This window comes from Leptonotus elevatus, chromosome 12 (assembly GCF_054856555.1).
Source record: "Leptonotus elevatus isolate MCC_2025b chromosome 12, RoL_Lele_1.0, whole genome shotgun sequence".
Taxonomy (NCBI): Eukaryota; Metazoa; Chordata; class Actinopteri; order Syngnathiformes; family Syngnathidae; genus Leptonotus; species Leptonotus elevatus.
This window is the reverse complement of record NC_141250.1, coordinates 13,504,896-13,527,447: the sequence shown is the minus strand read 5'-3', so window position 1 is coordinate 13,527,447 and position 22,552 is coordinate 13,504,896. Positions and strand designations below refer to the sequence as shown.

General features: G+C 37.2%; 1 protein-coding gene across 5 annotated transcripts in view; it reads right to left on the bottom strand.

Annotated features, from left to right (window-relative positions):
* LOC147164656 (partitioning defective 3 homolog B-like) overlaps window positions 1–22,552 on the bottom strand; it is a 129,572-nt gene that overhangs the window by 82,716 nt on the left and 24,304 nt on the right. For 4 of the 5 annotated variants that reach the window (XM_086091198.1, XM_086091201.1, XM_086091199.1 and 1 more), the window contains 9 exons: window positions 18,656–18,809; window positions 15,436–15,530; window positions 11,215–11,267; window positions 6,774–6,857; window positions 6,436–6,561; window positions 5,283–5,535; window positions 4,883–4,991; window positions 2,049–2,188; window positions 1,846–1,974 (listed from right to left, as the gene is read on the bottom strand). In XM_086091198.1, coding sequence (XP_085947324.1) covers window positions 1,846–1,974; window positions 2,049–2,188; window positions 4,883–4,991; window positions 5,283–5,535; window positions 6,436–6,561; window positions 6,774–6,857; window positions 11,215–11,267; window positions 15,436–15,530; window positions 18,656–18,809 — 1,143 coding nt within the window. Of the gene's footprint in view, window positions 1–1,845; window positions 1,975–2,048; window positions 2,189–4,882; window positions 4,992–5,282; window positions 5,536–6,435; window positions 6,562–6,773; window positions 6,858–11,214; window positions 11,268–15,435; window positions 15,531–18,655; window positions 18,810–19,092; window positions 19,283–22,552 lie in introns of those variants that run through there. The other variant, XM_086091202.1, reaches the window with a different exon arrangement.

Sequence of the window (22,552 nt, the reverse complement as noted above, 5' to 3'; positions counted from 1 at the left end):
CGTTCTTCAATAAGTCCATAAACATTCTCCTACCTACCACAACATACATATACTTTGGAGAAAAAGAAGAAAGAAAAAAAAAATGTGTGAAGTGTCTACATTTGTGCAACATCCTTTGGCATTTCTCTCCCTCATAACAGACGTGACAACATGGATATATTATTGTAGTCATTACAATGGTTTACAAATTAAAATTTCAGCTGGGCAAGACCCTATTCCACATCTACCTGTTGAAAAATTTACTTGCGAATATATATTAGTCTGTGGCAGTAAAAAGGCAAATTAAGATCCTAAAAGTATTTGCAATGATGCTAATAATTGGTGAAAAGCAACTCAAGTACTTTTTGTTCTTCTAGGACTGGCTTGGAAAACAAATTATTTGGTATGCAATAAATGAAAGGTTAAAAAAAAAACAATAATTGTTCAGCATGACAAATAGATGTAAATGGAAACAAGTACATTCCCATTAAGTGATTGAGGGGTTTGGCTTTCATGAAGTGCCATTAGATACGCTTACCTTTGTTGCATTTATCCATCTTTTTAACTATATTCATTTTGGCAATAACCTGATAAAACATGACAACATTGTGTAGAGACGTGGTCTATTCATGTGTATTTCATTGCTTGCCCAGAGCCACAACCAATCTAGTCCATTTTTTTTTTTAACAACAACAATGGATAATAGAACTTATTTTTTCTGTGCCGTTTGTATGCATCACAGATTGTACACGGTCACTAAATAATCATGTCCAAAACACCCACACCCACGCATTGCTACTTTATTGACATATTCAAGCTGAGCTAAGCTATTCTATGAGAAATTGCAGTTCACCCGTATAATTAATCAGTTCTCACGATTAACTGTAATGGAGAGTCAATCCATCCATTTTTCACATTCATTCTTCCAATTCCAGGCAGTCAAGCCGGAGCCTCATCGATCTGCCTTTTTCTCCAATTCAAATCGTGACCACATTCCATTTTTCCAAAATAACATTTGCATTCTCATTTGTAGAAACTAAACTCTAGATTACTTTAGTGCACTAGGTGCCAAATACCTCCTTGGAAGAAACAAGAGCTGCTGAAATAATTGAATAGCTAATGCCCCAAGAGCAAAAAGGTGTAACGGTACTTGAACTCTCTGCATGTGCAAAAAATGGCATCTCCTAACTGTCGCAAATGGTTTCAATTGATTATTAATTAATTACATCCTTACAAGTGGAAAATTAGCTCTGAAGCAGTTTCATTAACTGGATGAGGTTGCCCTTGCAGGACAAAACTGAACTCTCAAAACGCTAATGTAACGTTGCGTGTTAGTCTGCTAAAGAACTCTACGCTATGATTCATAATAGTTTTAATCTGTATGTATTGTGTGCTACCTCAAAACACTTAACTAAGCCCTGGGTGAAATATGAATGAAAAGTGCTTTAATTGATGTCATGTCTCACACCACAGTTGAAAACATTTTTCAAGGGAAAAGAAATGAAGGAGAAGACAGACTGAGAATCAGAAACAGAATGAATGTGCATTTTATTAATTAGTAAATCACCAGTGATAAGTAACAAAAGTACCGTCAATGTGAGGATTTACAGTGTGCTCGCTATGCACCACACAATCACATGGCATCTCATACGCCATTAGTTAATGCCAATAAAAATATATATATTCCTATAGGCTGCTAAATTGGTCGTCATCAAGAAAAGTCTATTGATCGGCTCAACAAACAATAACAATGACTGTTTAATCAGGGTAAGAAAAACACTATCATACAAAATGGAAATGGATAGTTGATCTGAAAGATTTTATTTGATCATTTGGTCTCCAAATAAAGCATTAACTGGACCTTACCATCTCGCGGGGCAGAAACATGTCTTCTTGTCGTAGAACCACAAGACTCACACTCTCTCCGTGCCGCGTGCTGCGCAGCATGCACACCAGTTCCTCCTGACCGACACCAGTTATGTCCACACCATTTACCTACAAAACAAGAAGCCATTAAACACACCATAAACCTTGGAACAAAAAAGGTTTAGCTCACTAATCATTCATACCTCTAATATGCGGTCTCCTGACTGCAAGCGTCCATCTTTGACAGCCGCCCCACGCGCTAGAATGTTTTTGACAAGGATTGGCCCAGGACCGTGAACTGACGAATCTCTGGTTACCACTGTAAATCCAAGACCCTCTGAACCTAGAATAGTGAGGTAAAATGGATTCCTTGGTTCAATAAAGGTTGTGAAAAGATTGTTTGTTTTTGACACAATTCTTTTTTTAACACATATACAAATGAACCACTGAATTGATGTCTAAAATTCTCTTAACTTTACTAACAAATGACATAGGTAAAAAAAAAAAAAGTGAGGGGGGGGGGGTGCTTGTGAATGGTAAATTGTCACCCAAGTGTCAAATATTGAGGGGAAAAACCACTGCAAAACTAAAGAATCAATACAATACAACGTGCTGCTTTTTATAACACATGGCAATAGAACCTAGCCAGTCTGAGGCTAGTGGTTTAAGATCACGTTTTTTCTGTGTGAATTTTGAGGCACATTTTAAAAATCAAAAATAGTAAGACCTTTGAAGGTGTTAGAATGTTGAGGAATCACAGTCTGAGATTGCTGCACATTTGTCTGTGCATGGCCTTTTCTGTTATTAAAGCAATATGGCCAAAAAGAGTAAACAAAAACGTTTTGAATGTGTACTATAGTAGTGTAGTTGTTGCTGGGCAATAACGCAAACACAAGCTATACAATGCAACGGACCACACCTCATTTCAAACCTAACACTCACATAGGTGCAGGGGCGAGAAAATTACTTTCAGCATTGGTCGGAAACAAACTAATGCCACACTGTGGTTTGTGCCGCTTTGTGCTGCACATAAGATCAAACTCAGTATGTGCATTGCTTTAAAACGGGGGCTCATATCTGCAAAGAGTTCAGGTGTGGGGCAGAATGGGGCGGGGTGTCGGGGGGTGAAGTATAGAACAGTAAAGCGGAAATGAGGTGTAAGTCTAACGCAGTAGTGAATGTTCTGGAAAGAGAAGTGAGGAAGATTAAAATACTAATCAGTGGAAAACAGGCTCACATACGCGCACGCACGCACGCACACACACAGTGTGTAAGAAAGCACTCAAACATGAATGCCAGTGCCCAATACACAGACTGGTTGTGTGTTTTATAGACCTCATTTAGTCTGGTCTCTTTAGCAGCGCCAAGTCAGCAGTTTGGCCTGCTATGAATTCATATCAGCAGAAATGAACAGATCAATAAAGACTTAATAGACCTTGAAGAGAACAAGTCAAGAAGATGGAGAGAGGAAGGAGAGCTAGGAAGGGAAAAGGGCGAAAGAGAAGCAAGTAGCTGCATCGTATACAATCTAAGACCTGAGACGTGAGATATACAGTAAATATGGTCAATAGTAACAGAGTAATACATTTCGTAACTACTTAGGCAGAGGCGGACTTACCATTAGGCAAACCTTGGCAGTTGCCTAGGGCCTCACGTTACGAGAGGGCCCCATAAAATTCCCCATACACTAATGGCCAATATAGTTTTTACTTATTTACGCACATTAATTATGTTTATGATCCAGATCATTTAGCTAAAATGCCAGCAGAAGGCTTCTTGTATCGTATGTTTTTAAAGTTTTGTCTTAAGAAGTCACCCCGCAAAGGAATATTCTTTCACTTTAAGCATTAAATAATCATTTTGGAGGTTTTCACTGAGCAGCAAGGGTTTGAAATATGTAACTAGCAACATAATGTACAGTGCTCAGCGCAAAAGAGTACACACCACCTTTTAAAAGTAACGTTTTAAACAATATCTCAATGAATGCAAAAACATTTTAAGTTAAAGTACTCTATTGGGATTAATAGGTCTGCCTTTAAAATGATGTCTTTTTTTGGGAGGGAATTTTTATGTACTAGTGGTATCAGTATCTGGTATCACTATCTGTGACTACTCAACAGTTGAGTATCGGTATCGGTCTGAAAAAATAAGCGGTATTGAACATCCCTATAGAACATCCCTATATAAAATATATCTATCTATCCTTTCATCTGAAAGGGCCCCATGCCTACCTTTCCCCGGGGCCCTAAATTTCTTAAATCCACCCCTGTACTTAGGATAATAGTGGCTAGAATGTTGTTCCACATCACTTTTCATTAGTTCCCCGTTTGGTCTAGTAAACCAAGTTTTTGTAGTTAAAATTAAAAACAGGAAACAGATTAAATAAGTCTATTCTTGTTGACAGCTTGATTTGACACAATGACTTTATTTTGCCTTATCTCAAGTGCTTAATTTTGTGTGTAAGGTTCTAAGAGTCAATGTTCAGTGGTAAAAAAATATATAAATGAATAAAAACACTACATAAATACTGCAATTGTAAGCTCAATGTCTGTAACAATCCCAAGATAAATTTAATGCAACATCAAAATTGGCCAACAAGTCTAGTAAAATGAATTTATGAATTGACATGAAAGTATGTTTGAGAGCTGAATGACATGCATATTAATGGTTTCTAATCCTGAAACTTCATTGTGAGGCAAAACAATCTCCAGAAACTTAACTTTAATTGGACTTGCAGACATTAGTATTAAGAGGCAGCAGATTGTGGAATTACAGTGATATTAATCACAAGTGGCCTGCACTGAGTCAAGTTTCTTAATTACTATGAAACATGGATTAAACAAGCAATCTTATAGTAGAGCACAGCAAGATTGCAAATTTAATGTTTTTTTTCTTCCTAGGTCTCTATAGCACATCACAGATTTTGTTTTTTTCAAGAGTGCAAAACCTATATCAGTATTGAGAGGTAATGATTGATTAAACATCTTGGAAATGAACATAAATCCATTTTACAAAAATGTTCTGTCGCATTACTAACCTTTCTTAAGGTCAATTCTTAATCTCCGTCCTCCTTTCTTACTGGCCATAAGACTGGACAGGGCCGGGCTTTTTTCAGAAAGCGAGCTCTCACTTCCCCCTTTAGATCTCTAGGTAGCGGGAAAAGGGGACCGTATTAAGTAGTTTACAGTAATAAAAAGTTCAATACTAATAAAATGCAGAGATATTCTATAGACCAAGATATTCAAATGGGGGTCAGTAACATACAGGAAATGGCACTATGTACAATACATCTGGAATGTCTGCAAGAATGAAATTTAGCCTTGTCTCTGTACTGAATTTCACACTGAAAATGAATGTAGTTATTTGTATATAATTTGACTCTGTCAAGATATCTTGTGAAATAATGTTAGCTTGGAGCCAATGCACTTAAAACTCACAGCAGCTTCCAGAGAGCCAGCATCTTCAGATGCTCTCACGATGGCACTCTCAGGAGGCTTGAACACAGGTTTGGCTTTGACAGGCGGAGGTGGCTCTTTGGTTTTGGGAATTCGGGGACTGCTGTCAGGACCAGCATTGCTGCTAAACAGCTGACCTATCAGACTCTTCTCAAAGCGTTCTCTGTTGGATGAGGGAAGTATTTCCAAAAAGACCACGGGGGAGTGCATTGCCTGTCGAAAGATTTCTTGGGCTCTGGGAGAGGGGAATAGTGACAAACACAGAATATAAAAATACACTTAATGTATCAGAGATGAAAAAGTTGATTAAATATACATGTCAGCCACTTGAAAAATGTAACAAAAACATACAGCATAGGCCAACAACTGGTGCCAAGTGAATTTTTAAGTGTGTTGGTTGGCAGGTGACTCTTTGGTGACGGAGATGCGTAATTATTTATAATCTTCAAACCTTATTGTGACGCATGTTACATCTTATGTTTCTTTTGACTTGAATTTGAAAACGTTACAACTTTGAGAAAATAGGTTATACTGGTGCATTTCAAATTTTAATCGTATGAAAAATGTAATTTGCAATATAACCCATAATAATCATTTTACATATTGAAATAACATTAATTATTTAATGGGATTTAATCATTAAAGCACACTATGTACTGTATGTTCAGTAATTAGGTTACATCTCCAAATGTCGCCAAGTTAGCCTACTTGACGGGTACATTTCACTGATGTAATAAACATAAACACTGACAAACATTAAGTCTCCAATGAGTCCTGAACAAATCTTCACGGAAAGTAATACAAGGGAATGAGCAGAAACACAATGTGATCTCCATGGATTACCTACTCAGACATCTGCCAAGTGTCCTTTGTATTGTTCTGTGATGTTGCTACATGTTAAATTAGCCATCTGACAAGAGGAAGGCGACATCAGTGATAACATGAACAGAAACCAGACCTACCATCATATCTTGTTCAGGATTTTGGATAGGATAACATCCTGTATGTTAGGTTACATTAAAAATATATATAAAATCAAATCATGTAATCCTTTTGATTGCTAAATTACAACACTAAGGCTAATCAACTGATTTTTTTTTCTAGGCCTGAAAAACAAAGACAGGAGTTAACTCACTGGCTAAAAGTCTTGTCCATGAGGTCGGTGTTGTTTATCTTGACAATGCATTCATCCTCCTGGAACAAACCTTCCTTACTGGAGCGACTTTCTACCTCCACTCCACGGATATACAAACCAAGAGACCTGTAAGCAGAGTATACATATTATAGAATATCATATACAGGTAGTTACGACAACTATATATTTGAATACTGTATATACCACAGTGGTACATTGACCTACGGGTTTTTCCACCAGTCAGCTAATTTTTAGTTTTGAGTGGCAAATAAAATAAATTGTTACGAGCGCCTGACAGCAGCAGTCAACTTCACAACAAGCGTGTGTAAATAACTCACCGTCCACTGAGCGATGAGCAGTATGGAACCACATGGATTCCCAAAGGACTGTTCCCTCCCAGGATCTCCACTGTTCGGGTCAGGCTACACAAATTAAGAAAATGCATATTAATACTAATCTCGGCAATTTCCTTTAAAAACACAAATCCATGCATTAGAAACAAGAAAACGCAGGAAGAAAATGACTGAAAATTCTCTTGTGCAAACATGAAATAAATCCCGTCTTGAAAATTAGTCTGTACTATGTAGTTCATATTATGCTAGACTGACTGATACATTACTTTCACAAATGTAGTCATCGTTTTAAAGGACGATTTGTGAAGTTAATCCATGAGCGCAAACCTTTTCTTTCGAGATGAGATTATTTTACTGAAAGTCATTCGAACAGCACACTTGTTGCATGTGGAAGCTAGCCAACAGTTTTTGTTCTTATCTCTTCTTTGTTTGTCATCTATGAACATGTCTTTCTAAATTGGATTGTTCACATATGAATGTGGTTTATATTGCATCTGCGTTTAAATTTGAGTGCTTGTTGAAGTTGTTGTTTGATTAGTTTATCTATCAGAGTGCAGCCAATAATCCCCGCCTGCCCTTCTCCCTGCTCCCTCTGTGTATTTGTTTTTCAAGAAGTTTGCATCAACTTAGTTTTGTGCTCTGTAGCTGCAACCTCAATTATGTCTCTAAGGCCAGCTGCTCCTTTTGTGTTGCTCTCTAAAACCCTCCACCCATCCCAAAGCACCCAATGAACTGAGCAGTAGGTACGGTGATAGACTTCAGAGAAAGGACTGTTGATCACGGCGAGTAGCAAAGGGTAAGCGATGAAAGGTACACATTCTCATTATCCCTTGCCTCTGCATCACATAGAGTATATACACAAATAAACCCGTTGCCACCTGATCAACATTGAAGAAAGTGAAGGTGAAAGAAGAAGAAGGTGGAGTAAATGGATGTGGTGAGGGATGGAAAATAAGACCACTGAATAAAACATCCTTAGGTCATCAGTTATGGAAAAGTGAGACCTGAGATGAACCTCCTAGTATAAATTTAAAACATTAACACAGGATCACAAAGCATAGCTAAAAGTGTTTTTTTCATTCTTAGAAGATTACTTGTAGATGAAGACCTCAGAATTGGAAGGTCAAAAATATATGGCTTACGCTTACCACATAGAAACTGTTGCAGTCACTATCTTCTGACCTGCATTTAGCAACCAAAAGATAATTGCTTCATTTAAATATAGTACATGATCAGTTGTTGTTTTTTTAAGTTTACCAACAGTGACAGGCTGGTTCTCTTGCCAACTTCCTACATTGAGAACTACAGTATACTGTCACTAAAAATTAATGAATAGGAGAGCAAAACTTATAGCAAATGATGTGAAGAAAGAAGTAAAGAAAAAAGCAGAGGAAGGAGAAAGGAAGCAAGTGAGCATGATAAAGTGAAATGAAGGAAAGAGTGAATTAATTAGACAAAGCTAATGAATAGTATTAATATGAGCGAGGGGAAAAGATCCCCGCCCTCCCATGTCTTCCTGTAGCTCTGCTCTGAATTCTTACATCCTTACCAAAACACAGTTTACATTTCCTCCTTGATTTTTGAGATGTTTGACAAGAAAAAAAGCTCAAGTGGTGTGAAGAGATAGAGAAATTGGGGGAGAAAAGAAAGAGGAGGCCAATGCAAAGGAAAAAGGACAATACACTTTATAGGCCATACACAGACAGATGAAAAGAGCAGGTGTTCTCCACCTGCCACTTCACTGATGCTTGATATGAAAGACTGACACACAGAGTAGAAATTACGCCAAAAGGATGCGTATTACAAAACCGAGCATTTTCATCTTGTCATCCATTTTCTAATGGACTGAATGGATCATTCTCCTCTTGCGCTCCCACATTTTTAGAAGCTGATCTTCAAAGAGCAACACACAAAAAAAAGAAGTGGAGTGAATGCAAAGCAGGAAAAATGTTAATGTTATGCAAAATGTTAATGTATGCAAATACAAAAATAAAGACAAAAAAAATTGAATAATTTATATTTTAAATGAATATTTTCTGCTTGTGACGGGTGTATCACTGGATTCCCAGGTGTTCCCAAGCTTTTGGAGGCATTTCAATGCATCTTTTGTCAAGGTAATGGGCAAGTCTGACAGCCTAATGTTAGGTTGTTTGTGATGACAACATAGGTACACTGTGTGGTCAAAGGAATAGGGACACATCTCTTAATAAATATCAGCTGAACTGAACTAGACCCTTAAGTGGGGTACATATAAAGAGCTCCGATAGACAGGACACATTTTAGCATATCCCATCCCTTGAGATCCAAAATCAGCAAAGGCTCAATCTCTGATGTCTCTAAAAGATTATTATCCTGAGCATTAAGTCTGCAGTGTGCTGAGTGTTAAGAGTGATTTATCCTCCCGGATCTGCTTGGGAAACGTTCAGACCAACAATAGAAAATTCTATACCTGTTCGATGTTCCCCCTTGCAAATCCTTGTGTTTTTGATCAACACAGATATTTGGCGGAGTCAAGGACTCTGACTATGACATGAAACATAGCCAATTTGGAAACTCACTGAACAGAGGAGCAACTTGGTTGTGTTGAGTGTTTTTTTGCAATTGCAATGTAGCTCAGAGGAATTTGTGTGGGTACTGACCAGTGCCGATACTGTATGTCTGTATTTGTACTTAAAAGGGGAAAAAAATGCTCTGATACTACAACAAGGATACCACTTCAGTTTAATATGTACCTTCTGAGCAGGTGGACCATTTAAATCATGTTGACGTACCTTAAGGTCCACTCAACATGGATGACAAAACTTTAGCCGATTGCAAATTATGCTCAGATAAATGGATGATGACTTGGCTAATTTAGCTAGCAAGTTAGCTTAGCTTCTACCATTTAGTCTTCTACCACTACTCTTTGTATTTTGCTTCTGGATGCAAAGTGGCACTGTGCTTATTTTCCCAAGTCAGTCACCTAACAAATGTAAAGCAACACAATCAAACAGTTCTTGGCTGAACGTTAATGAATTTTGTGAGCCGGGCCCTTTCGTCAAACATCACTCAGGCCTCATAAATTTTCTTCTGGATGAATCGGCAAAAACTCCACACATACTCTACAAAAGACCGGCTGACTTCTTTCAAATGATTGATGGACATGGTAACATATAAAATCAGAAAAATCAGTTTAAATCGAGTTTTTATAAAGCACTCCAGACCTTGACTTCTTTCAAATGATTGATGGACATGGTAACATATAAAATCAGAAAAATCAGTTTAAATCGAGTTTTTATAAAGCACTCCAGACCTTCACCTCCTGTTTTTCCAGAAACAGCTCCCAGGCAGAAATATGTGGCACTATCAAAGCCATTCCAAAAAACAATTTGCAGTAAATCTCATCCTCCAGATGAAAATGACGTTTTTATTCAAATGTAATGTCATCTTCTTCTTGGTTCTGCGATTTAAATTATGATAAGCTATTACTGTACTTACAGTATGTGATGCGCAGATGTGCAGGCACGCATTCTGGCAACGTCAACATCAGTAATTCAAACAAACACATAAACATTGATTTAAAGAACACTTTACTGCTCTATATTTATAGCCATAGTCCTGGTCCGTAGTTTCTGATTTTTTGCAATTTCAAGGCTCGTTTCACCGACAAGCACAGAAACCACTAAATCACTTATACATTACTTCATGCTGAGATTTGTCTTGTTGGAGTGTGTGTGAGTGCGAGTAATTGTGAAAATTAGCATACCAATTCCTGAAAAAAATTACTTTGACTGCAGAGAACTTTATACATATTTAATATACCCAAAAAACTAACAGCATCCTCAGTAGGATGGATGGATGGACGGACGGACAGGATGTTTTTATTAATACTAGCAAAGCAGCCCTACACATTTGATTACTAATGAGAGCTGCCCAATTTAGTGTTTGGAGTAGCGTATACTGAATGCCTCCCATGGGTAATTTTCTGTCCATGTGTGCGTGTGTGTGCTTGTGTGTGTCTGTGTATGACCTTGTTTTGCTCTTTTGTAGTGGGCTAATGATGGGGAGGCTTTATACTAACTGTTGCTTTAAAGGCCTTGATCTACATTAGAATGAATGAAGATGGCTAAGTAGGACACAAATACGTAAACATGCACACTGGCAATTGGGCACACTTTTCATAACTACACAATCAATAGTTAACCAGGACATGTCCAGGCAAACACGGCTACTTTGACCTTTCTTCTACATTTAAAAATGGTTTTGGATTTTTGGAAGATTATTTGATGCGGCTCTTGTACTGCGTATCATTATATTGTGCAAGTCTTCATAAAATTGAGGCTAGTAAGTATATTCCATATAGTTCTATAGTACTGAACCACTTATTTTACGTGAAGGTGGATGTCGCACTGAAAAAAGACTGGTAACATTCTGGCAACACACTGACCTGTCATTGAAAGCATACTTGACTTGGGGTCTTGCAACAGCAGGACTTGGTGCCTGTAGAGAGAGCATACAAACGTTTTAGTGATAGCGTTTTTAACTAAGTTAAAGCAAAAAAAATAAAAAATCAGTCAAGCAACGACTCTTATCTCAAAACATTTGTGAGTCAGGTCACTCTTAAGCCAAGGTGTAACTATTTTTTTTTTTGTTCCGCAGTCTGGATGTCTTGTGGCAACATGCTGCCTCAGTACACACCTGCTGATTTGTTTCTCATCGTGTCGCATCTCACACATTTTAAAAATCAATTAAGCTGGCAAAAATCAGTATACGTGTACTTCACTTAAAATATGTGAGTGAAACTAAAGATGAGCAATGAAAAGAAGGTGAAAACTTCATAGTAGCACTGACAGTGATTGACAGATTACACATACACAACATATGCTCAGGCCTTGGTGACTTGAAAAACAATTAGCCTGGCCAAGATGCAGATGCTGTCATATTAGCTTAATTATTGTCAGAGTGGCAGGTAACATTCATTATCCTAACACCTTCATCATATTAGCAACCGCTGAAATACAGTATTAATTGGAAAGTCTATCAGTGCGTAATTGTATGTCTCATTTAATCGAGAAATAGCTCTCTGAAGTAATTACCAAAGGCCAATAACTTAGTATTTAACCAAACAGTAGTTTGTAAAATGTCAATGAATAGAAGTGCCACATGATTCATGTTAACCTCATAAAGTATTAGATCTATAACACACACAAATTTGTATGTGTTCAAGTATAAAAGGAAGTTGTTATTCACATATTTGCAACAACCATGCAACAGAAATTTGAGATCTAGAGACTGCATTTCTAATTCAATAATTACTGAGCTATTTTATTTGAGAAGGCACTAGAAAATATAGCAAACATTCTACTAACCATAAAAGGCTCAGTCATGATTTATTTGTTGGAGTGGCTATTCAAAAAAAAAAAAAGGGATGTTTGACTTTCATGATGGATAATGCTATCTTAACAAACAGCACATGAGAAATGCGTTGCAAGCATTTTGTCTTCTAAATCAAAGAGAGGAAAAATTGGATTAAAAAGACAGACGATACTAACCCTCAAGTCAACATGAATATGTTTTTTTCTAAAATAATGTGTATTTTTTCTTCATATAAGCATCTTTGCTTTTAGGTACATCTCATTGACACACTACTGGTTTAAGGAGGAAGGACACACACACAGATAGAGATGTAAACTGAAACAGACAGACACACTACAAGCAAGGTGCTGGACGATGAATAAGTAGCGTACATCCTTCGAGCCCCAGTAGTATTCCAGGCAAGAGAAAAGTAGTCCCAGTCTGATTAACACATCGTAACTAGCCTGCCACTGTGACACACACTCGGCGAAAGAGACTTTTAAAAACAAGAGAGAACACAGAAAGGAATTCACAGCAAGAACATTACTTTCTTTCTCTCACTGCTCTTACCAAAAGGCCAAGTGACATTTTGAACAATTACACAGGGCCATTACCTCCATCTGAACCTGGCAGAGTAGACGGTCAATTGACTTGATGTGTATGAGTGAGACACAGAAAGAGAAACTGCAAAAAAAGAAATGTCACAATGTTGCAAGGGAAATGATGGATGTACAGTCCTGCTCACTATTATTGGCACCCATGAAGGCAAAGTACATAATGTGGAATATCTTCTGAAAAAATTCATCAAGTGAATCCTTTTTTTTTTTATAGAGAACTTGTGTTTTATCCTAAAGACCAAGATTGTCTTTGCTCAATTGACATGAATTAACCAACGAATGATGACTTTGATGTTTTTAAATGCCACCTGTTATCCCCCTTTCTTTTGTCAAAATCGTGAAAACAAAGGAGCTGTCTAAGGACATCCAAAGTGCAATTATTCGCAAACACAAGACTTCCAAAGGGTATAGAGCCATCAGATTTTGGTAGCCCCGTTTCAGCAGTGTGCAATGTTATTAAGAAGTTTGACGAGCATGGAACTGTCAAGAATATCCATGGATGTGGAGGGAAGAGAGAAATTGATGACAAAAGTCTTTGACGGTTGGTGCGAATGTTGGAAAAAACACCACCTTAAACATCCAAAGACCTGAAAGCCAACCTGGAACAGTTTGGGATCATGGTTTCAAAAAGCACCATACGCCACACACTGAACCAAACACAGTGCTTCATGGGCAAAGACCATTCCTGAGACAGACATAAAAAGGAGTACCTGGACAAACCACAATTCTTCTGGGAAAATGTTCTGTGGGCGGATAAAACAAAAATAGAGCTTTTTGGCAATGCACGCTAACAGTTTTTATACAGACAGCGCAATGAAGCTTCCAAGGAAAAGAACACCCTCCCTACAGTTAAGCATGATGAAGGATCCATCATTCTGGGGGGCTGCTTTGCTGCATGCATCGTATCACAGGAATCATGAAACCAGAGAATTATCAAGACATTCTAGGGGGACATGTCCTACCAAGTGTTGGACAACTTGGTTTGAGTCGAAGGTCATGGGTCTTCCAGCAAGACAAAGCCCCAAAGCGCACAACCCAAAACACACAGGAATGGTTAAAAAGCAAAAAATACTGTTTTAAAAGGGCCAGCAATGACCCCTGATCTCAATCCGATTGAAAATATTTGATATGAGCTGAAATGTGCCATTGGGAAAAGACACCTGCAAACATTCAAGAGCTTGAACAATTTGCAAAGGAAGAGTGGGGGGGGGGGGGGGAAATACCAGCGGAGAAGTGCAAGAAGCTTAGGGATGGCAACAAGAAACGTTTGGAAGCTGTCATCACTGCCAAAGCGTGTGCAACCAAATATCAAAGAGGGGTGCCATTATTGCTGCACATAATGTGTTTTCTATTTTTTCTTTGGAATTACATTATGTAAGTTGAAAAACAAATTCCTTTGTTGAATTACTTTGGACATCCAATTAAAAGGTCCTGATGACATCAAATTGGTACATTTCCATAGATTTTTTTTAAGATATTGTCGAGATCATGCAAAGAATGAAGGTGTGCCAATAACAGTAAGCAGGACTCTAGGATCAAATGTATTCTTAGTCATTCTTGGTGTATCTTGTTATTCTTGCCAGATTTCAAATTACAGCAGCATTCTGTTCATGTTGACTCATGACTGTATGAGTGGTCTTTAGTATTTAAAAAAAATTAACTGTAGCATGAGCAAAGACACGACATGTACACAATGTGACGTGCAAATCAAGAGAAGGGAGAGAGACACATGTTTTTATCTCTCCTCAGGGAGACTTTGGCAGCAGAGCAAGAATTGATGCAGGCCATCCACCAACATCCCAGAGCTGAAGCTGTTCTATAAGAAGGGATAAGCTAAAATCCATTCAAGTCTACGTGCAAGGCGAGCACCCTCCCCTCGTTTAGCTCTCTTTCACAGTCATCAAGGTTATTGTGCTTCACAGCACATGGAATGACCCTCTATGATGGCAAAATCTATTTCTCCTCACTAACCACACACACAAAAGTCTGTATGAAGAATTACACTGATTATTTTATGCTTGTGGCCTAAAGAAATGCATGCAAGCATCATATGATGACGTCCATACCTGATAATGTGGTTTGGTTACGTGTTCATCATCTTTTATTTTTTTACATGAATCTATTTTTGCCGCCCTGTTTATTTGACTATATTCGAGGTTCTCCCACTCAACTGCAAATCCAGTCATTAACAAGATACAAACCCGAGAGCCTGCTTTGTTGTTACAACAGCTACTCAAAGTCAAGAAAAGCTACCTTCAACCACATTTAAGAGCAAACCATATCCATCAAAGAACTGAACCGCATAAACATATTGCTCTACAGGGATTACAATGTTGTAAGGAAAAGATTTGTCCAGTAAGAAACCTCAAGAGGCTCACCACTCAGGAGTCCTATCAGGCATGGAGAGCCTTTCAAAAGACATCTTGTGGGACTTGCTATGTCCAACCATGTTAGGGGAATAACTGTAACACTAACATAACAAGTACTCACAAATAAAATTATGACATATATCTTATAATTAAACTAAATATGACCCTATGGCTAAATGTTGAGATAATGTGTGTATGAAAAATATGTGTGCGAACCGTGGGCAACATTTAGTCCAAAATGTAATTCACTCTTTTGATGCTGTATATAGAGTGACAAATGAAGGGTCAAGGTTTCAGGAGAAGCATCTTACAGTGTCACTGTCTTACCATCACAGAGGCATCTTCATGGCGGGAGGAATCAAGCTCGGCTGACTGAGCTCCGAGAGCTGAATCACTACTGCTTCTCACCAGCAGGGGGGTGTCTGTGGAAATACAAGGGCACATGGTGCAAGAGCAGTCAACATTTGTGTGGATTTGGACACTTCAGACTAATAATGCTAGTTATAACTCCTACTAGGCGTTTGGTATCATATATTGAGGAAGGACTGTGAATTTCTAAATGCAAGAAAGATATGACAGACAAGCTTCTTAAAGGCAGATGCAAAGAGTAAGGACAATAACTTCATGAATCAATAATACCCTGTCTTGATGATTACTCTCATAACGCACAGCAAGCAATATGGCAACATGGTGACCTCATTTGTAAAGAAATAGTCTGTGTAATAGACACTAATGTGGATGATTGGTAACTATATTTCGCCTCAAGGCAAGTCAAGGTGAAATGATAAGAATAATTAAGTATTGAATATGTGGAATTGTTAAATCAAATACAAAATTTACGAAAAATGTTATGTACTACTTGGCTGAATAAAACCAGCACGTGGGATTCAGTCTCAACAAGTTTGCAGCTCTGAGTTATATGTACGTACACGGGCTTCTACTGTGGCACAAATCTTGTGTGCTGCATTAGCGTAATCAATATGAAACAGGCATAGAGGAAAAACAGGACTTCAGCTCTTTCAGATAGTGAGAAACCCCTGGGTCGTGAAGGTACCTGCAGGCTAGCCAAACTAGCAGCTTTTCAAAACACATTCCATTGGACGATATTTTGTATCCACTAGAATTAATACATAATCATATTTTAAGAAATTATATTTAATCAATAAATTGAGCAGCGGAATTTTGCTAGCAGAGGAATACATAGTTGCCTTGCATGCGGCATGCCAATCATGATGTTACGCATTTAAAAATGAATAATCCATTTGTTTCATACAGTACCTCGTATGTGATTTGCAAATATAGGTAATATTGCGCCTCCCGCTGCACATATCATCAGCCCACTGCATAAAATAATCATTAAATAGAAGATGATGAATGAAACCCTCCTCTAGTGACTATCACTGTTAGAGCTTAGTAAAATAAGGGTATCACTGTAGGATCTGTACACTCCCTTTTCTCATATTTAGCCTCTTTAACTCATTTGCTCCCAAAAACGTATAAATATGTTCTACTTTAAATATTACCACTGTCCCAAAAACTAATCTATACGTTTGTTTGTTTATGCTAGGGCATACAGAAGGCTTTGATGCAGCCTCTGAAATGAAGAGAACGCTTGAAGCAATGGTAGTTATTACAAAAACGGCCAGCAGGTGGAAGCAGGGTATAAGAGATCAACCAGGGCCATGTTGCAACAAGCTCTTTTCCCCACTGTTTTAAACAGATTTGTGAATAATGATAAAAATGTACTATATTCTAATGCTGATTGCTGCAAAACAGACACAGACATATTATTTTTTTCCCTGATGAAAGAAGAGACTCTAATCTTTCTTTTGGTATGTTCCATGTTTTTATAGCAATAGAACACAATATTCTGTGGGCCAAAGTCAGTCAAAATCCAGTAAAACAGTCAGGAGTGAAGGGGATTTCTTCTGTGAAAATGTATGGGAGTGAATGAGTTAATCATAATCAATTAACATACTGTATACGTTAAGACATTGGTTATGTGAGCCTTGTGGTTCTGTTGGGAATTGGATGGCAAAGGTTTGGATGGGAGAACGTTATATGAGTGAACTGCCGTGGACAAATGACAAATGATATTTGTAGGGTCATTTATTGATTGTAACAAAATGGACCCTTGGTGCTCTTAAGACTGTCTGAGGGTAAGGATTACATCAATGCCATAATCAATGCATCCCCCCCACTGAATGGCTATGAAAGACAGATAAAGGAAGAGGACAAAAGAGGTATAAATAGTTGGATCAAGTTGGCTGCAGCATGAGAGTGAATAGGAATAAAAGTGAGATTAATTTGACAAGACATCTAGCGTGATAACAGCACAATTGAATAGCTAACAAGGGACAACAAGTCATATGTATTTATGTCCAGGGACTTTACAAGGTCGGTCATTTTTTGTAGGCTAGTCATAAAATGTTGGTTTCAGAAAGCAGATAACGCATAAAAAGGTGAAAGTCAACAAAGATTTGAAGATTTGTTTGGAAGAGGGAAGTTACTCTTATAGTATGAGTAGTAGACAGAGGCCTAACTCTGACCTTCTCACACTGACAGTAATAGTCTCCAGAGCACTGTTACCTCTAATCTTCCATGACAACCACACATTACCTCTAATCTCTCCTGCCAGGCAACCATACTGAAACAGACTAAACTTCCTGTCTTAACAGTGTCTGGATCGAACAGCTAGGGCATCTGCGCAACCTAGGAAAGTTTCACATCTTCAAATGCTACTGTTCATAGGGAAGCTGGAGATAAATTTGATGCCAGGGAAAAAGCAACATGTATTAGATGTATACCATTGTTCTTTCATGACTTCCACAGGAGGACTTGGTACTTGCTAACACAGCTCAATTCCAACACTAAAATTACACTGACACATTAGGAAGGCAAGCAAACAGTATCACTTCAGCTATCCTATTCTAGGGGAGTTTCCTAACTTGCAGTATTCTCAACTTATATTTATTTTTACTCATTTTAATTCATAGATAACAGACTAAGGTAACCTGGCCTCCTATCAGATTATACAATCTTTATTATAAAAGTCAACAATACATACATACAATTATTATTATACAAGTTGTGTTTTACTTACTCTCACAATATCAATAGAAAATAATGTGCTTGGTAAAATAAATAAATACTGTGTTTATTGTTTTTGTGTGTTTGGATTCACACAAAGGTTGAATCAAGGCAACACTTCTTGTTTGTTGAAATTGTTCTGTTTTTTCTTGTTTTCTGAAAACGTTAAAAATGACTTGTTCTATTATGTTGAGATTGTCCACTTTCAAGAAAAAGGAAGACCTTTGTGGTTCTTTTTAGCATCCATCCATCCTTGCAACCGCTTTAACAATATTTGATTAAAATACAAAAAATGTCCATCATAATTGTAAGGCATAATGGCATCATTAAGTATCGATACTCAATATTGGCAAGTACTAAAATGCAACTACTTGTACTCGTAGTTGGCCTGAAAAAAAGTGCTATTGGTACATCCCTAGTCTCTTAGTGAAACTGTCTAATTTTTTCCAATACTCACTTGACTTGAGAGCTGATGAAGTGACTTCTATCTCTCCTCCCGTGATTGGCTGGAAGACAGACAGCTCAGCCTGGTAGCGATCATGGCTGGGGGCAGGGCTTGTGTTGGCTGCATCCCTCTCCTGGGCTTCCTGCTCCTCATATACAGCCATCAGCTGATAGAAATAAGAAAATAGCACACATTAGGCATCTGATCATTTTCAAGAATTATTCAAATAGTCTTTTCTTCCAAATCAGATGTTGTGGTAGGCTGAGACTGAAAGCAGTAACTTTATGGTTTTACAAGCAGTTAACACGAGTCATAGAAAATGTCAAATAAAGAATGAATGAACGGCAATTTTGTTTTTGCATGTCCAAGCTCTACATATATCCGCACACCACCACAAGAGATATATGTCTTCAAACCGAAGAAAGAAAAATGTCTTTTGTTTACTTTACCTTGTGGATGAGGACACTATAAAGGACGTCTAAGGAGCCCAGCATTCTAATGAGTGTGCCTAACTATCACTAAACAACTGCCTCCATTTGTGTCCATCCTCTTCATGTGTGCGACAGCCGGCTTGCGCTCGCCTTGTTATATAGTGGAATCCCTGTCTATTGAACATAGCACTGAGTCTGCGTTTAGCTAAACATGGGACAGAGCTTGTCAACACTGCGTTCTAGGGGCCTCCACACAAACGCTGAATAGACCTGTGTTTGTGTACATATGTGGCTCTGGGTGTTTGTGCCATAGATATAGTGGTAAAGAATAAAGAAAGCAGAGGTTGCCAGTAAAGCCAGAGCCTTCCTGTGACGCTGTATAACGTCCCAAAATAGAACCCAGATACAGTCTGTGCATCATCCATCAGAATTTTTTATCTGATACGGTAGATGTTTATACACTCACAGAAATAGTTCAAGCCTATATTGAGATTGATGTTTTTGTTGTTTTTTTACATGACAAATTCCCATTTACTTTTTGGGGATAATTTTAACACAAACCTACCAAATAAGCCTTATATGATACATATTCATAAGTCAAGTCAAGTCATCTTTATTTATATAGTGCTTTCAAACAGCCTTATCTGTCAGTCTAGTAAAGCCTGTTTATTCGAAATGAATAATCCTCAGGTTTATGCATTTAGTATTAATAAAGTATAATTAATAACAATGAGAGTATTTATTTAAAATATATAAAAAGTATATTGTTTGAATTGCATAATAATCAGGTTACCTATACTCGCAGAAATATTTCAAGCCTAACATAAGATTTATGTAATTTTTTTACATGACAAATTCCCATTTACTTTTTTCAGATAATTTTAACACAAATCTACCAAATAAAACTCATATGATACATATTCGTTAGTTTAATGAAGCCTAATTTATTTGAAATGCATATCCTCAGTTTTATGTATTTAGTACTAAAAAAGTGTTATTACTTTACTTATTTATTTTAATGTTTTTGGGATGTCTGCATTCAGTTTCATCCCCAAAACAAAAAAATGGACATAAGTGTTTTTCCACATAGCAGTATATTTATCGTGTATAGGTAACCTGATTATTATGCAATTCAAACAATGTACTTAATGTATTTTAAATAAATAATGTCATTATTATTAATTTAGAGTAATTATACTTTATTGATACTAAAAACATAAACCTGAGGATTATGCATTTCAAATGAATGGGCTTTTTTTAGACTAATGAATATGTATCATATACGTTTTTAACTAAAATTATCTAAAAAATAAAATAAAAAAAAGTAAATGGGAATTTGCAATGTAAAAAATCTTTAATTAGGGTTGAAATATTTCTGTGCGTGTATACACAATAAACTTACTGCTATGTGAAAAACACTTAAGTCTACTTTGTTCACCATTTTTTACATTTGAATGTTTTTGGTATGAAACTGAATGCAGACATCCCAAAACCGTAAAAACTAAAAAACTAAAAGTCAAGTAAGTAAAGTAAAGTTAAATTATTAATAGTAAATACATAAACCTAAGGATTATGCATTTCAAATAAATTGGCTTTACTAGACTAATGAATATGCTTCATATAGGTTTTATTTGGTAGGTTTGTGTTAAAAAAATATCTTAATTATTTATTTATTTTAAACAAAATCAAATAAGTAAATGGGAATTTGTTATATAAAAAAATTACATAAATCTTAAGTTAGGCTTGAAATATTTCTGAGTGTTACCTTTAATAATTCAATAGGCAGGTTCCTATACGCGTGTTTCTATGCTTACATTACACATGGTAAATACATTCTGTGTCATAAAAGAATATTGGTAATCTGGGGCCTGGGAGTGTGTGTAATTTACAAGAGACTACCCTCCTAGTATGTGTAGACCACAAAAGGCCATATGGAACAGCATTATGGAGACTCATGTAGCACAGATGGACACATTCTGTGCAGGAAATTGCAACTGATCAAAATATTCAACAGAAGGCATCTAAGGCCGCTTTCACACTAGCGAACTCTAGTCGGTTCCCCCACTTGGCCCAATCCACTTGTAACCACAGCAAATGAACTCTTGGGCAGAGCAAATCAATCAATTTTGCGTGTAGCTTAACTCGTGTATCTAAACTCTTTTCTTTTTTATTTAATTTATAATGGTTGATCTTAATTATACAAAGGTTTAGTCTCCATCTCCCAATCCCATTCAAAGCCATTTTACCTCGCATTCCTTTTCTCTATCCTCTTTTTTCTAACCTCTTATCTCATTCAATTACCTCACCGCACAACAATGTATGTCTGAGTAGCTTTTGAAGTTGGAATTGCTTTCTGTCAGGTGTCACTGATTAGAACACCCTCCAACCCAAATGCTGATGACATGCAGTAGGTCTTTTTGTGCAGCTTTCATGGATTTGAGGGTTTGCTTATATGATACTATAAGTCTTTCAAGCTGAGAACACAAGAATTCATCCATCCTCCTATCAATTTTATTTTCTTAGACAACCAGTCGCACTCCCATTCTCATCTGCAGTCACTGAGTGGGAATCGATTTCATTCTGGCTGGTATGTATGCAATGTGTATCACTACGCCAACGGTGACCAAAACTAAAATATTTCGTGAGGAACAAATATAGGGTCCTTGGTTTACGACGGGGTTCCATTTTGACTCTAATGGATTGTTTGTAATTTGTTCAATCACTACACACTACCTTGTAATATTGAATGTTACTAATATTTAAAAAAAACAATTATGGGTCAAATTGCTCAAACAGGTTGAAAACGAGCAAAAATAATTGGTAATTGAGATGTGTGCTTGACAACATGCACACAGACGTATTGCCAGTGGCTGCAGTGAAGTAATGGGTCACTGCTCACTCACAGACAAGTCGGACATTAGCCGAAAATGAACGTCTTTTGGCTAACCCTGATCGCGGCAATTTATATCAGCTGCTATGAACAAGGACAGTGACAAAAAATTAAGCTTCATCGCCACATCATTACGTCCAATAATTTGCAGACAACAACTATGTGCTAACGACAACTTTATTCATCACAGCATAACAAACGCTAAACTGCACTGTCGTTATTGTCTTAATACTTGTTCCTGACAGAATTTTTAAAATATGAAAATTCAGATAAATTGTCAGGAAGGGAATTTTTGTATAGGTTGGCAGCTCTGTATCTGTCTTAATGTTAACCTAATAGCATGACTGCCTGAATCACAAATGACGGAGCCAAATTCCGATGCCTAGCGCCAGACACGAACAAAGAAGAACCAGGAGGAAGTGAGTGCTTGATGCTCACGAGTTAGAATAATATTAAACCATACAAACGTTTTCTATGACGATTGGAAATCTTTAGGAAACAGAATTGAATCGAGGAACCGGAATCTGAACCAGATTCAGTCCAAATTCAAACAATGCAGAACCCTAGTTCTGTGACTACTTTTTATGT